This window comes from Mchenga conophoros, linkage group LG15 (genome assembly GCF_057382185.1).
Source record: "Mchenga conophoros isolate Kocher_MC1m ecotype Shallow Benthic linkage group LG15, M_conophoros_male_GT1.1, whole genome shotgun sequence".
NCBI classification, from domain to species: Eukaryota; Metazoa; Chordata; class Actinopteri; order Cichliformes; family Cichlidae; genus Mchenga; species Mchenga conophoros.
In genome coordinates this window covers 1,343,463-1,357,568 of record NC_140540.1, presented here as the reverse complement: position 1 = coordinate 1,357,568, position 14,106 = coordinate 1,343,463, and the positions used below count along the sequence as shown (strand labels likewise).

Below are 14,106 nucleotides of genomic sequence, written 5' to 3'. Positions count from 1 at the left end.
ACTGAAGTGTTTGATTGATTGATTGATTGATTGGTAATTTATTTCAACATGTGAACAATATACAAGTACATTTAGAAAAGAAATGAGAGAAAAAAATATATACTATACAAATTACATACAAAAAAACATTCTGATTAATTTACATGTTGAAAGGGAAGAAGTATACACTTATTTAATCCCACCCCTGTCCCATAAATTATCAGTGAATATTTAGTCAGCTTCCTTACTGATATAATTTGTAATAAAAATAGTGAACAGATTTCTGATATACTATATCCTATAATATCACATCATGAATTTTTTGTTTGTTTGTTTTTAAATAGAGACATTCACTTAATTTAAATATTTTCCTTTTCTTTATAGATCGAGAAGATCATATTTTTATAACTCTTTTTGAACAGTTTTATGTTTGGACATTGCTTTAATTCCATATTCAGTTTGTTCCATAGTTTCACTCCTTGAACAGAAACACAAAAGCCTTTTCTTGTAGTACGTACCTTCATTGTTTTGAAGTTACAAAAACCCCTTAAATTATAACTTCCTTCTTTCAAAAAAAACATACTCTGAATATTACCTGGCAGTTCTTTATTTTTTGCTTTGAATAGAATTTGTGCTGTTTGGAATTTCACTATATCGTCAATTTTCAATATTTCAGACTGCAAAAATAGTGAGTTTGTATGTTCCCTATAACCTGCATTGTGGATGATTCGAATTGCTTTCTTTTGAAGAGTAAAAAGTGAGTGTAATGTGGTTTTATAGTTATTGCCCCAGACCTCTGCACAATAGCTTAAGTATGGTGAAACCAGTGAACAGTAGAGAATATGAAGTGATGTTCTGTCGAATACCTGTTTTGCCTTGTTTAGTACTGCAATGCTTCGTGATACTTTGGAATGAATATATCTTACGTGAGCTCTCCAGTTAAGTTTTTCATCTGTTATTACCCCCAGAAATTTATTTTCACTGACTCTTTCAATATCAACACCATTTATTTGAATCTTTGCATTTGTATTTAAACTACTATTTCCAAATAACATAAGTTTAGATTTATTCAAATTTAATGATAATTTGTTTTTATCAAGCCAGAACTTCACTTTACTTATTTCATTAGTCATATCCTCCAATAAATTCTGCAGATCATCACCAGAGCAAAAAATGTTTGTATCGTCAGCAAAGAGAACCATTTTTAATACTTTAACGACATCTGTAAAGTGTCCAATGTACAAGTTGAAGAATTTTGGACCCAAAACTGACCCTTGGGGTACACCACAAGCAATGTCCATACATAAGGAGCAACCACCATTTATTTTCACAAACTGCTTTCTGTCACTTAAATAACTCCGGACCCAATCTAAAACTACCCCTCTGACACCATAACGTTCCAGTTTTCTTATTAATATATCATGATCTATAGTGTCAAATGCCTTTGTCAAGTCTATGAATAACCCATGTTCATGTTAGAAGTATTAAAACGTCTGTATATAAAATGCAGCTGTTTTGATGCTTTAAGTTTTTCAGATTTTAAAGTCTTGTTGTTTTTAAATTTGGGTAAATATTTGGACAAACGTGCGAGCTAATGAGGTCACTTTACCATTAAGTAGCTCGTCTCATTAGCATGGTGCATTTGTAATGTGCTGATCTGGGCTAGCAAAAAGTAGACTTTAAATATATTGGTGTCCATTATTATCAGCACCCGAAGACCTGCTGGAGTCATAAAATCATCAGGAAATTATTAATTGTTGTAATTAATCAAGTGCGGATAGGCTCAATTTTTTTTTTTTTTGTAGACTCTTACAGGGTTGGGGGGGGGGGTTCTAAGTTAATTTGCCCATCCCGTCTGTTAACACAGTACTAATACAGAAATACGTTAGAATTACTGTCTACAAATGGGTGACATTGTCTCTTTGTCATTTCTCTTGTAGAATTAAATGTCAAATATTTTTCCTAATGATCCATCTGTCTACATCTAGTCAGGGTTACACACTGCATGTGCAGAAAGATTGAAGCTCCAGGTCTTGAGGTTGCAGACTGTACTTCTGTTTTCCTCCAGGAGGGGGCGATCTACTTCTTCTCTTGCGAATGTGATGCAGACGCGGTCCAGGGCTGAACCTCAAACAGGGGTGCACCTACAGTCAGCGAATACAGTTTTTAAGACTGGTAACACCTGCACCACTTCTCACACACACTGTTCCTCCTCTGCTTCTCAGACTCTTTGCAGCTTTTGTTGGTGTCATCTTTCAGTGCTGATTGTACACTGTGGACAGGCTTAAATCAATCAAATTATATCACACCAGTACACCACAGATCAGAGCTACACACAATATAGATTCTTTAGGATTTTATAAATCCACCCCTCCCTTGATTCTGGAGTTTAAGAAACATCTGCTTAATTATTTGCTTTTTAAAAAAAACAAGATTCGTTTGTTCGCCTTCATAAACTGAAGAATCAGTTCTGAGCATTTTCCATTCTTAAGCTACATTTTATCCACTCAGTGTTTCTTCTGCTACGAAGCAGACCTCTTATGTTACGTTATATTCCACAATTGTTAGGCTAAAGCAAAACATGCCCTGTATGAGACCTAAATAACTTTTTATACAAGCGCACAAAGAGTATATTAATATTTTGCAGTACAGAGTAAATGATTAATCTCCTCTCAGCATTTGGGAGCGAAACTGCACGCAGTCACTTTCCTGCAGAAGCTTTTGAACCTACAGTTTGTCCTGAGGGGGTTTCTTGTTGATGTGGAGTTACATCATACTCAGCCCAGAGGAACAGCAGGAACTGTGAAAACTTACTGGGAACGCTCCTGTGTGAACGCTGGAACGCCCTGAGCCCTTCCACACTCAGCCGAGGCACCGGCGTCCTCGCCGGCTTCGGACGGATCCCGGCGTTCCACTGGGATAAGTGGAGAAGGCGCTCAGCAGACTCCCCAGTGACGGGGTGATCAGCGATACTGTGCGATGTCCATGTGGGGTGAGTTTGTGTCTGATCATGAGGAAGACTGTGGGGTCTGCTGCTGGAGCTGAGGAACATCTGAAAGAAGAGATGTGACCTCATAGTAACACAGTCTAAGTGTGGTATGCTGTATAGTGCAAACCCAGATCTTAAATAAATATACAGTAATTCCACCAAGGCCTGAATATTAGATGCAGCAGTGTCCTCTATTTCACCCTCTCCTCCACCCTTCCCTCAAACACCATCATCAGCATAATTTGCCTCCCGCTGTGCAAACGCTGTTCCATAATGCATGATGCCTGCTGGATGCAGTCTCCAGAGATTTGTCTCCGTTTATTATCTCCCTGTGATTAAGACAAGGAGGTCACAGCCATATGGCACTGATGATGAATGGGGAGTGGTTTACCAGCGATTTGGCTTTGCGTAGTTTATAATTTGCTTCAGAGAGTGTTTTCTTTTTCCCATCATCCGCCTTTGATGTGTTAGTGCAGCAGGTGGAGGCGCTGTTGTTTCTCATCTGCCTGGAGAAAGACAGCAGAGTCAGTAAAGGGGAACGATCATGCATGATAATGACATCAGTTTATCTGCAAGTGAACGCTGTGGTGAAACCGCTCAGCCCTCAGACAGTTGTGAGGCAGAAATCGCCCCACCCACCACCTGTTCAAACCTTCTGATGGGGCAGCCAATAAGATGAAAGTCAAAAACTGAGAATCATGAAAAATTACTGAAATGCAAATTAATTAATCAACTATTAAGTCCAGGCAACACCTGCTGACTCTTGCACTGCCACTCTAAGGTGAGTTGCAAAGGGTTCCTCCACGAGCTCTAAATAAATTAAAATGCCCTCCTGCAATATCCTGGTCTTTGGGTTCTCCCAGACCTGAAAAACACTGTGATGAAAGCACGGTGTGAAGAAAAACCTCTGATGCTACCCTCTCTCCACAAGCAAGTCTAAAATTTCCCGGACGAGCCCCCAAATATGACATAACCCAGCTCAAACGTTTCTAGTTCCTTTGTGGATATAATGTTGATATAATAAATATTGGTCCCCATTTGAACCATAAACAAGGACAAAGCAGTTTGTGCTTTAGAGGATGTCTACTCTATGACTGATAAGTTTCTTTCACATATTATGTCTGGTTAAAAAACACCGAGGCATTCATTGAGCTGTCAGAGCTCTATGTGTTGTTAATGTCCATCATTTATATCCATTTTGGCAGATGGCTTGGTTCTGCTGTAGGTCTCTTCCTGTTGAATGGGAACTTTTTCTCTCCACAGACGCCTGGTGCATGCTAACAGGACACTGTTTGGGATTTATAATATTTTAATGCCAAATGCACCTGTTCTTATAGCACTTTTCTACTCTGAGCAATCAAAGCACTTTTTCCCCACTATTCTATTTCTCTCTGCAATTTAAACACATTCATACGCCAACGGATGCACTACAGAGCATCTTAGGGTTAGTGTCGTGCCCAAGGATATTTGGCAGACTGGAGCAGACGGGGCTCAAACCACCAACCTTCCAATTAGTAGGTGACCCACTCTACCACCTGAGCTACAGCCACTGTGGGGCCGTCACTATAAAGAACCTTAAAGCCTCATTAATGCCAGACGTGATTCAGCAAATGTTCCCTGCCGTCTTACGCTCTCAGCGCCTGTTCGATGGGGTCCAGATTGTCCAGGTAGTTGAAGCGCAGTGTGTCTTTGGGACGTCTGTCAGAGTCTCTCCATGGTGGGGGTGCACCTGGCTGCTTCTCCTGTCTCAGTCTTGTGCTGGAGCTGCTTCCAGGTTGCTGCTTGGTGGATGCTGGACACTCCTCCAACCTGATGGCTGCTATTTCTGACGGCTCTTTGTGACCACGGCTTGCTGCTGCGACATCTGAAACCACAAACTGCTGCTGCGATGAAGCACCCTGGGAAAAAAGGGTCTTTTATTTTGTTTTGATTTTTGAAAGCTAGATTTTAATGTTATTTTGTGTTATCGAGTTGTTAAACAAAGGTAGGATAATTGTTTAAATCTCTTCGGGATCTCCTAACCTGCAGGACGCTCAGCCGCAGCTCCTGGACTGTCTGGATGTAGTGTCTCTTCCAGACGCCCTGTTCGAATGGTGTCGGGGAGGAGCTGAGGAGCCAGCCGAGCCTCAGACACTTGGGCATCCACAGCTGGTCCAGCTCCACAATGCTCTTCCACTGCCAGCTCACCTGCGCATGGAGGATCGAATCATTCATTTACCAGACTTCTTCACAAGAACAAGGGTCAAAACTTTACGTCACTCCCCATAAATGAATCCACGTGTACCTGGGCACATCGACAGAGGCTGCGTGGGTCCAGGAAGGAGAAGAGATACAGGGAGAGGGCTCTGGGGAGCAGGCAGGTGAAGTCTGCGGCCTGCAGGGGGAGCTGTCTGCTCACACTGAGGCTCAGGAACCTGAGCTGCTCCACTGAACAGCTCAACACCAAGTCCTGCAGCACCGCCTTCCTCTGACTGTCAGACCACCTGTCAAACTGGTAAAGACATGAAAGAATACAGCAGAAAAGCAGTGAGCACAGCATGGTTTCTAACTGCTAGCTGGATTTGTGTGGGCTTCAGCTCACGCTGGGATCACTGTAAGGGCGCATTAGGTGCTTCTTCATTCATCTGCTCACACATACCCACTTTGCTAGAAGGCTTCGTCTCTCTTCAAACACCTACAATGAGACAACAGTGACAAAGGTTAACAACTATAGTATCCAAAGTATTCAGTTTTAAAGTTTTTAGTTGTTTAATCTTTCGAGGAACTTGGTATTTATGGAAGACCAACACCGTCAAACAGAAAACAAGGAAATGAGCCAATGTCGTTCAAGCTTCCACACTAAAGCAAAGCCAGCCCGGTGTTGTTCTGACAGTGAGGGCAGTCACAGCCTGCTGCTGATCCACAAATAATCAGAAGCTCAGCTCACAAAACACTTTTAATGACAGCGCCTTTGTTTACATAATGAAGCAGGACCAGGACCAATGAAGTGACCAATGCAACCAGTACACAGATGCAAATAAATTAATGAATGCATTTCATTAAAAGGAATTTCTTTAAAATAACTATAAAGTAAAAAAACAAATATTTGCAAATTAATTTAGATATTATTGCCTGTCTAGATCATCCACGGACATTATTATGATTTCCTGCTTTGTGACTGTGTTTACTAAACACATTATATGTTAAAAAAAATAAATCAAATTGCCGGCATAAACAGGAAGCAATAATTTAAAGAAAAATTAAAATCTAAGGCTTATTTATTTAAATAATTAGTCATTAAGAAAAATTAGCTTCATATAAACTGAATGTATGCCAATAAAGTAAATTCAATTTAGATGTAATCAAATTATTTTATTGTGGATAATTTTGGGGGGTTTCAAGAGTGCGTCAGGCAAACACCTGGTCCTGCAAGCACAGGCTGAAACAGACATAAATCTTACTGCAGCGAAGGGAACATTTAAAAAGAAGCTGAGAGTCGCTTGACTCCACTGTTAGAGCTGTTTTATGTACTCAGGTCTGTGCTTTTGTGTCCCCCTTTTCTACTTCACCAGCTTTAACACAGACATTTACATTTTGTCACGTCCATCAAAAGATGTAGTTAGTTTTACTTTCTACGACACTGCTGTACATCTTATAAAAGTTACTGAAACTATTAACAGCCACCCTTTGGCTGACGGCACAGTTTCAGTGTGAGCTGATGTGACCTTGCTGTTGGCCCGCGGGTTGTTCAGAGGAGTCCAGGTGCTCCGTTTGGTCTGCGTCTTCGAACAGCTTGCAAAAGATCTTGCTGCAAGTGCCATCACAGAGTGCGTCAACAAAGACGATGCTCTAGGATACAAAAACAGTAACTGCTACTCAGGTATGTGTTGCTTTTCCTCACATTGTGTTCATGTGTGTACATGAAGCAGGAGTGCCTAATAGTTCCATGTTTTTAAAATCCAGCCAACACTAACACCGTCCTGCGGTGTTTCACTCACCCGCAGCTCCTCAGCTCGCAGAAAGAAATCCAGCTCCAAACTCACTTTGTAGGTGCGCGCTCGGCCTTGGTGCCCACACACTTCTTTCTCCTACTTCCCCGTGGATAGTTTACTTGTTTCCATAGTAACCGTGAGTGTAGGCTCTCCTGCTTGTCACAGCCTGTGACACACATGGAGGCGGTGATGTGGGTGTCGCTGCAGAGAAAAGCAGAGTGTGCGGGCCTCCCTCGCTCTAATGATGACAAACGTGGTGCAGAAGTCCTGACACTGCAGTTACTATAAAGACCATCGCATTGGCTGACACAGCAACAGAAAAACAAAGCATTATTATTGACTGTCGCAGCAGCAGAACCAGCAGTAATAAGCCCGGACAAACGAATCTGTTTACGGAGTAATAACCAACAGCTGGTGTGTAATAAGAATCATAAACCAACAGCATCTTCAGGGCTGTGTCTGCTGTGTCCCGCAGGCCTCCAGCTCCACGCTTTCACTCCCAGCAGTCACACAAGTTTCTGATTCAAAGCCTGCTCGTTCTCGGATGGGCGGTCGCGCGCAACGAGGACAGAAAACCTGCTGCGAAGAAAAACGGAGAACTGCGTCAAGTTAGACACGCGGGAGTGTAACCGGAAACGAGCCCTGTGCCTTCAGAGTAATAGTTCACTCTTTATTGGACTGACGAAGAAACGTTTGTTTCACTGGAAAAGCAAAGACAGCAAGAAGTCTTTCAAAGTCTCTCTGACGAGATTTAAAGATTCGTCCTTCTCTCCGTCTTTAAGCCGCTTAAACCTGACCTGTGACCAGTCAGCATGAAACAACACCTAACACAGCCGCTGTTTACTCTACACATAACAGACAGGACGTCAGCAAAGAAGCAGTTTTAAATATGTATTTTTAAGCACTAGCAACCAGTCGCAAAAGCATATTTGGTCCCAAAGGTTAAGCTGAACCTACAAACACCACCTACAGCAACACAGTTTGGCACCAAACGATCACTTTGCACCATTAAGATGATTCCCAAAGAGCTGTTAGCTGAAAACTATTACAGCAAAACCAAAAACCAGCCATATTACACAAGTTCAGAATTGTGAAATTTACTACACAAATGTCTTAATGTAAACTTAAGAGCACAACTGTTTGGCTTTAACTATGTACTAGCTGGATTATATCATTTTGTGGAGGACAAACAGGAAGCTGTCAGCCAAAACCATCTGCAGCAGATCCCAATATCTAAACGCCATGTCCTTAAGAAACAAGGGAAAAAAATCCACCCAAGACCTGACACGGGATCTGAGAGATGCATCTGGAGCTTCAGATAATCGGTCTACTGTTCACTGACGCTTCATCAGAAATGCTTTCAGTTGAAGGGTGGCTGCCAAGAAGCCATTGTTCAGGAAGTGAAACAGGGAGAAAAGGCTGAGGTATGCCACTTCACACAAGAACTGGGATGAAAATCAATGACAACAGGTTGGATGTGAAATTCTTCGTTTCAAGTATTGGATTAATCAGTATGTCGAGGGGTCATCAGGAAAGAGGTACAAGAAGAAGTCTCTACAACCATGTTTAAAACAGTGGAGGCTCTGCCGTGGTCTGGGGCTGCTTTTCAGACAGTGCTGTTGGAGATCTTGTCAAAACTGATTGAATTATGAACACAGAAAAGCACCGTCAAGTTTTCATCCACCATGCAGTCCCAGGTGGAAAGAATCTGATTCCATTTCTTTATTTTTCAGCAAGGCGGTGATCTCAAACACACGGCCAATGCAGTAAAAACATACCTGGATAGAAACGCAAGACCTCTGTCAAACAAAATAAATAAATCTGGGTACATTCCAGGGAGGGGGGGTCATAACCCCCCTGGAAATGACGCCCTTGTTTGAATGTCCTTCAAGAAGCCTGAGAACTATTCCTGAGGATATTTAAAGAAATGACAAGAAAGCTTGACTCTGGGAGTTCAGGCTGAGTTGTAAACAAAGGTGGGCATATCAAATGTAAATCATTTAAGCACAATTTTCAACACTTTTAACTTTTATTGTTGAACTAAAAAAAGTTTTAATATTTTTGTATGTTGCAATAAATTGGGCCAACATCCGCGACTAAGGTGGCAAACAGCGTATCGCTTCTTTCACCTGTATTCAGCTCGACTAAAGCTCACTGTAGTCGTGTTTTGGCGTCCACGAAGTCGGGCGTTTGTGGAAGAGGCTTTTAATTTGATAGTCCGTAGCGGAAGCCGTTAAAAAAGTCTCGCGCACTTGTCGCTCTACGTAGAGGGGGGAGAGCGGGGGAGGAGGACGGAGGAAGAGGACAAGAGGAGGAGAGGAGGGTGCTGGTGGAGGGACATTCAGTCATTGTTACCAACTCGAGGACCGGCGAAGACCCCGCTTACTCCCCGAATTTTGCGGACAGCGTTCAGGTAAAGTTGCGTTAAATTCAGCGGGTGTTACTCGTAGACCACCGCCTCCGCTGCCGCCCGGCTCGGTGACTGAATGCACCGGTGCGGAGCGGTTACCGTGAGTCAGGATGAACTAACCGTCATCTTTTGTCTGCGCCGCGCCGCGTTCACGCTTCTCTCGGCTCAGGTCGCTCGTTTTTATTGCTGCGGGTCAGTTACAGCGGCAACCGCGACGAGCCTCCGTGTAACGCTCGGCAGTACACTCCCATGTATGAGCAGCAATTAGTGCCTGAGTCCCGGTGAGGAGCTATAGGAGGAGCCCGTTAGCGCTGACGCACAGGTAGGCTAATGGACGCGCTTGTGTCGCGTTAATAATGAAAGTTGAAGTGCGGCCGGGTTAGACACCGGCAGGTGCGACGGAGCAGAGGCCGTGTTTGAGTGTTGGTCGGGGGCAAAGGTGCGGGGCTGGGAAGGGTGTGTGCTGCAGCGATGGATAAAAATGTGCTCTATAAATAACAAATAACTTTAATAAATGACTTAAACAGTTTCTGAGCTGTGATTAGTGCAGATAACTGTAAAAATAATAATATTATTAATGGTCGGAGGTGTCTACTACCACAGCTGCTGCTATTACCACTGTTATTACTACAGAAGTACTGCGGGACGCAGAGTAAATCTCTTCAGACTTGCCCTTTAAATGCTCGCTCATTTGCTTATTTTGTAATGATCTATTGCTGTTTAATAATGCATTTAATGTGGACACTGATGGGCAGAACCCAGCCATAGTCAGTGACCTGAAAAGCAGCCGTTTGTGTGCTGCTCCGCTTACAATTAGTCCATTTTTTCAGTTAAAAGGTTTCCTTTTGGTTTGCACTTGTTGTAATTATTGGACCACTAACGTCTAACATTTACATTTACAAGCTGCTGTACTGTATTCTTCTGATTGCAGGCAGAGCATCGTTTCCACAGGGGGTCGTCGCTCATATTTCCTCCAGCATCATCGCCGTCTGTGAAGGCAGGAGACGGAGGAGTGTTTTCAGCATCTTAAAGGACCACAGCATCACCTAGGTGATGGAGGCCCTGTGACTCAGTGTAGTCATGGTGATGGATGCAGCCAACTTGGCCCTGTTGGATTACGCTGCTCAGCCCACGGTGTTTCTCTGTGATCTAACGAGGAGGAAGGGGCAAACAGATAGTCCTTAAGTCTGGTAATTTTTCCCACTTCCTGGTTAAAGCCCACGATGCTGACAGGGCTTGAGCCCTCTCCGTGAGCCGCCGTCTCCTGGGTCTTGCTTCTTTTCTCCCGTACGGATCATGGATCTCCTGTGGGTGCTTTCCGTGTCCATGCTGACCGTGTGTGTTGCTGTCCCCATGGATGCTGTGGCTGGGAGCCACAGTCTGTTCACCTGTGAGCCCATCACCCTGCGCATGTGTCAGGGGCTGCCCTACAACTCCACCTTCATGCCCAACGTCCTGAACCACTACGACCAGCAAACTGCTGCTCTCGCCATGGAGGTACGGTACATCGCTGCCATGTGATCTGAGAAAGACAAACCATCTATCTGTACACACACACACACACACACACACACACACACACACACACACACACACACACACACACACACACACACACACACAAATGTATATAAACTAAAGGAATGACAGTTTTTCTCTCACAGTTATGGCGCTCAAACTCTGACAGCAGCAAAATTCATGCGATTCATTAAAAAAAATTTGCTCTTCACTATATTATAATAAATTTATAATTAAAAAAATAAAAATATGTTAATATAAAATTTATCCCCCCTCCAAAAAAACAGTCACACTCACAAAAGCTATTAAATTAAAATAAAGGATAATAGAATATAACTGAATATATATTATGCAATATGTAAAAACTGTACAAAAAAGAAATATGTATGTTTTTAACACAGTTTATATATTTTTAAATGTTATATTTTATTTCTAGATTTCTCATGAAGCCGCGCTGCCACAGTGTTGGATACGCTAACTTTGGATTTGGTCACAAATGCCTTTAATAGTTTTAATGTTTTTCAACATTTAAAATGAGTTTACATTTTGAAATAGACATTTAAAAATGCTTAAAAACATTTTGTAATTGACAGTGTAACAGCGGTGAGCAAAGCTGCTGTTAAAAAGGCTTAAATCCCGTCAAGAATTTGCACAAAAAGCAATAATTAGATTTATATGTGAAATGTTACGGCACATGAACAGTGTTATTATTCTTGTAATCAGATCTGCCGGCCGGCTGCAGCTGTTCTAGACTCCAAACTAAACAGAGCTGTGATAACTGCCTCACACAGTATATGAAAGAGTGTCATGGAGGATTTCATATATGAGCTTCAGTGATTGTTGGATCGATCACATCGATCAGCCCACAGCATGAAACAGTCTCTCAGCTGAGAAGCTTCTTTCCCACATTTTCAGTCCAGACGCTTTTCTTTCCGAGGCGACGACGACCTGGATCACTGATCGCTTCACACACAGCTGAAATTGTGCGCTTCAGAGTTTTTAGCTAACAGAGCTGCCTGGATGTAGCGAGCCACAGGTGATGCTTGCTGTAAATTCCCTGTGTGTTCACCTGTACTCGTACCTGCACAGCCCTACGTCACATGGGCGCTGTTGGGTTAAAGTGATTTGAACGTTTGCGTTCTTGTTCTCTCGCTGCTCCTTCGTTCTTCTAAAGATGAAATTGGAACCTTTTTGGGATCGATGAGTGTCTCACACACCACAGTTACTCTATGTTGGCTTCAGCCTTTTAGTTCTTCATTTAATGAAGTTGTGTTACTGCTGTGAAAGGGACGGGGTCTGTTAAACAGGTTTGGATCTGAGCCATGTGATGTTTGTGAGTCCGGTCACTCATGTTAGCCTTCAGAGCCCGTTGGGCTTCCAGTCAGCGTCCACAGTGCTGATAATCTGCCTCCGTTCCTCGGTCGTTTCTCTGCGTTCTGACGCAACGTTTTGAGAGCAGATTCACATGTCTGTCATACATGTGAAATGAGTGATTCGGTGTGCGTGGCACACTTTCTGCTCCCGTGGACACGAGCAGCTCGTTAGGTGTCAGCATGATCAGCTGTGTGTTTGCTGAGGAGGTGCCAGCCTACTTAAATGTGGCCCATCTAGCTGCTGAGGCTGCAGCGTGTTACCAAAACATTAAGCAGACAATGAAGGTTTCGTTTTTGTCCCTTTGGGCCCTGAGAACAGAGGATTATTAAAACGCCAGCGACTTAACAGGGCGTGGTGTCCTGAGATGGGTTTGAACCGCACATCTGGCCTGTTGACAGATGAGAGCGATTAACCACGACATGTAGTCAGCTGCTGTTTTATATAACAGGCTTTGAGCAGCGAGCTAACGAGTCAGGCTTTAAGGAAACACAGCTTCATTGTTTTGGGTTGTGATTTCAGCCTCGTGGATAATCCACAGACTGACCATCCACAGCATCTCACTGTTGTCATGGCTGCTAAAAGATGGAGCACGGAGCAGATGCATCGCTTCATTAAGTTAATCCCGTCCTTTATGGCGGCCGATCCCTTGTGAAGTTCTGTCTGTCTAGTAATTACGGGCCAAACTGCTGTGTTGGCTCGGCGCTCTGCCGGCCTGTGTTTAGTTTATCGATGCCCCACGTCACGCGCTCTTTGCTCCCTCTCTCTGCGTCACTTTAACCCTTCAACCTCGCCCGGCCCCACCCTGCCCGGCGTAGCGGATGTGCAGCACTCTGCCGACCATCTGTGCATCTGCGCCCGCCCCGGTTCACGGCGCTGTGTGTAGACGCGCTGAGGAGAGGTGGAGGTTACGTAACTGTAACGGGCCGGCTGTGCGCGGCGTCACAGCTGTGGTCTCGTTCGACCTCATGTTTGGAAAAGATGAAACTGGTCCCATGACCGTGCGCTCGTACCAGCACCGTTCTCGCTGTGCAGCGGTGCTTTCAAACGTGTTTCGAGGTTTCTGACGGTCGTTATTCACGTCTTCATTTCTCTGACTGATTAAATGTTACCAGCTGCATGTTGTTTGAGGCCAGGTTAGCTTTTTACGCCTGATCAGTGGGTGTGTGTCGCAGTGAGGCGAGAGAGGCGCTTCTGGTTTAGACGGTGTTCACTTTGATTGGTCATGGCTTCACAATTAAGTCTCTTTTAGTGCTTGTTTGGGTTTGGAAAACACACGGAAACCCAACAGGTTCCAACACCACGGAGCCCAGTCTTGGCTCTCGTTTCCCAGATAACTCGCCCCAGATCCAGCTCATGGGAGAATTCAAAGCCTGTGAGACGTCGAGGGCAGCCAAATGAGAATTGACAGTTGATTTTAAAGAGAACTAGAAAAATTTGCATTTCCTGCGAAAATGCAGTGTGGATGCTTAAAGCTGAAGCTGTATGCAAAAAGTAGCTGAAAAAGCTGAAAAGTTGCAGAAATTGTAAAAACTTTGCAGAAGCAAAAGAAGTTTGCTAAAATGGAATAACTTAGCAGAACTGCAATATCTTAGAGGAAACATAATACTTGGCAGAGATACAATAGCATAGCAGAATTTAGCAGAAATATTGTAACTTACCAGAAACATGATAACTTCTCAAAAATACAAGAATTTAGGAGAAATAGTATAAGATAACAGAAAGAATATATTTAGCCAAAAATACTTAAACATTACAGAAACACTATGATTTAGAAAAATAGTACAACAGAGCAGAAATATTGTGATTTACCAGAGACACTGTGATGAACTATGAATATTGTAATTTTAAATTGAGACTATGTTTTA

The 14,106-nt window shown here is 43.2% G+C and overlaps 2 protein-coding genes across 6 annotated transcripts in view; one reads left to right on the top strand and one right to left on the bottom strand.

Moving 5' to 3' along the window:
* Window positions 1-33: 33 nt before the first annotated feature.
* fbxo16 (F-box protein 16) lies at window positions 34-7,595 on the bottom strand. 2 transcript variants are annotated; one of them, XM_085246949.1, is made up of 9 exons: window positions 6,946-7,595; window positions 6,673-6,796; window positions 5,607-5,642; window positions 5,253-5,459; window positions 4,991-5,155; window positions 4,598-4,866; window positions 3,360-3,474; window positions 2,794-3,031; window positions 34-2,251 (listed from the first exon to the last, which is right to left on the bottom strand). In XM_085246949.1, exons 2-9 carry the CDS (start codon window positions 6,766-6,768, stop codon window positions 2,235-2,237), a joined length of 1,143 nt encoding a protein of 380 aa, XP_085103075.1. In that variant the 5' UTR covers window positions 6,769-6,796; window positions 6,946-7,595; the 3' UTR covers window positions 34-2,234. The 2 variants fall into 2 exon arrangements, with proteins under 2 accessions (XP_085103075.1, XP_085103074.1); XM_085246948.1 differs by having other exon boundaries at window positions 34-2,123.
* A 1,623-nt stretch (window positions 7,596-9,218) lies between these two features.
* The window catches only part of fzd3a (frizzled class receptor 3a), a 34,401-nt gene continuing 29,513 nt past the window's right edge, over window positions 9,219-14,106 (top strand). For 3 of the 4 annotated variants that reach the window (XM_085246947.1, XM_085246946.1, XM_085246944.1), the window contains exons 1-2: window positions 9,219-9,352; window positions 10,281-10,846. In XM_085246947.1, coding sequence (XP_085103073.1) covers window positions 10,646-10,846 — 201 coding nt within the window. In that variant the 5' untranslated portion in view covers window positions 9,219-9,352; window positions 10,281-10,645. Of the gene's footprint in view, window positions 9,353-9,507; window positions 9,672-10,280; window positions 10,847-14,106 lie in introns of those variants that run through there. The other variant, XM_085246945.1, reaches the window with a different exon arrangement.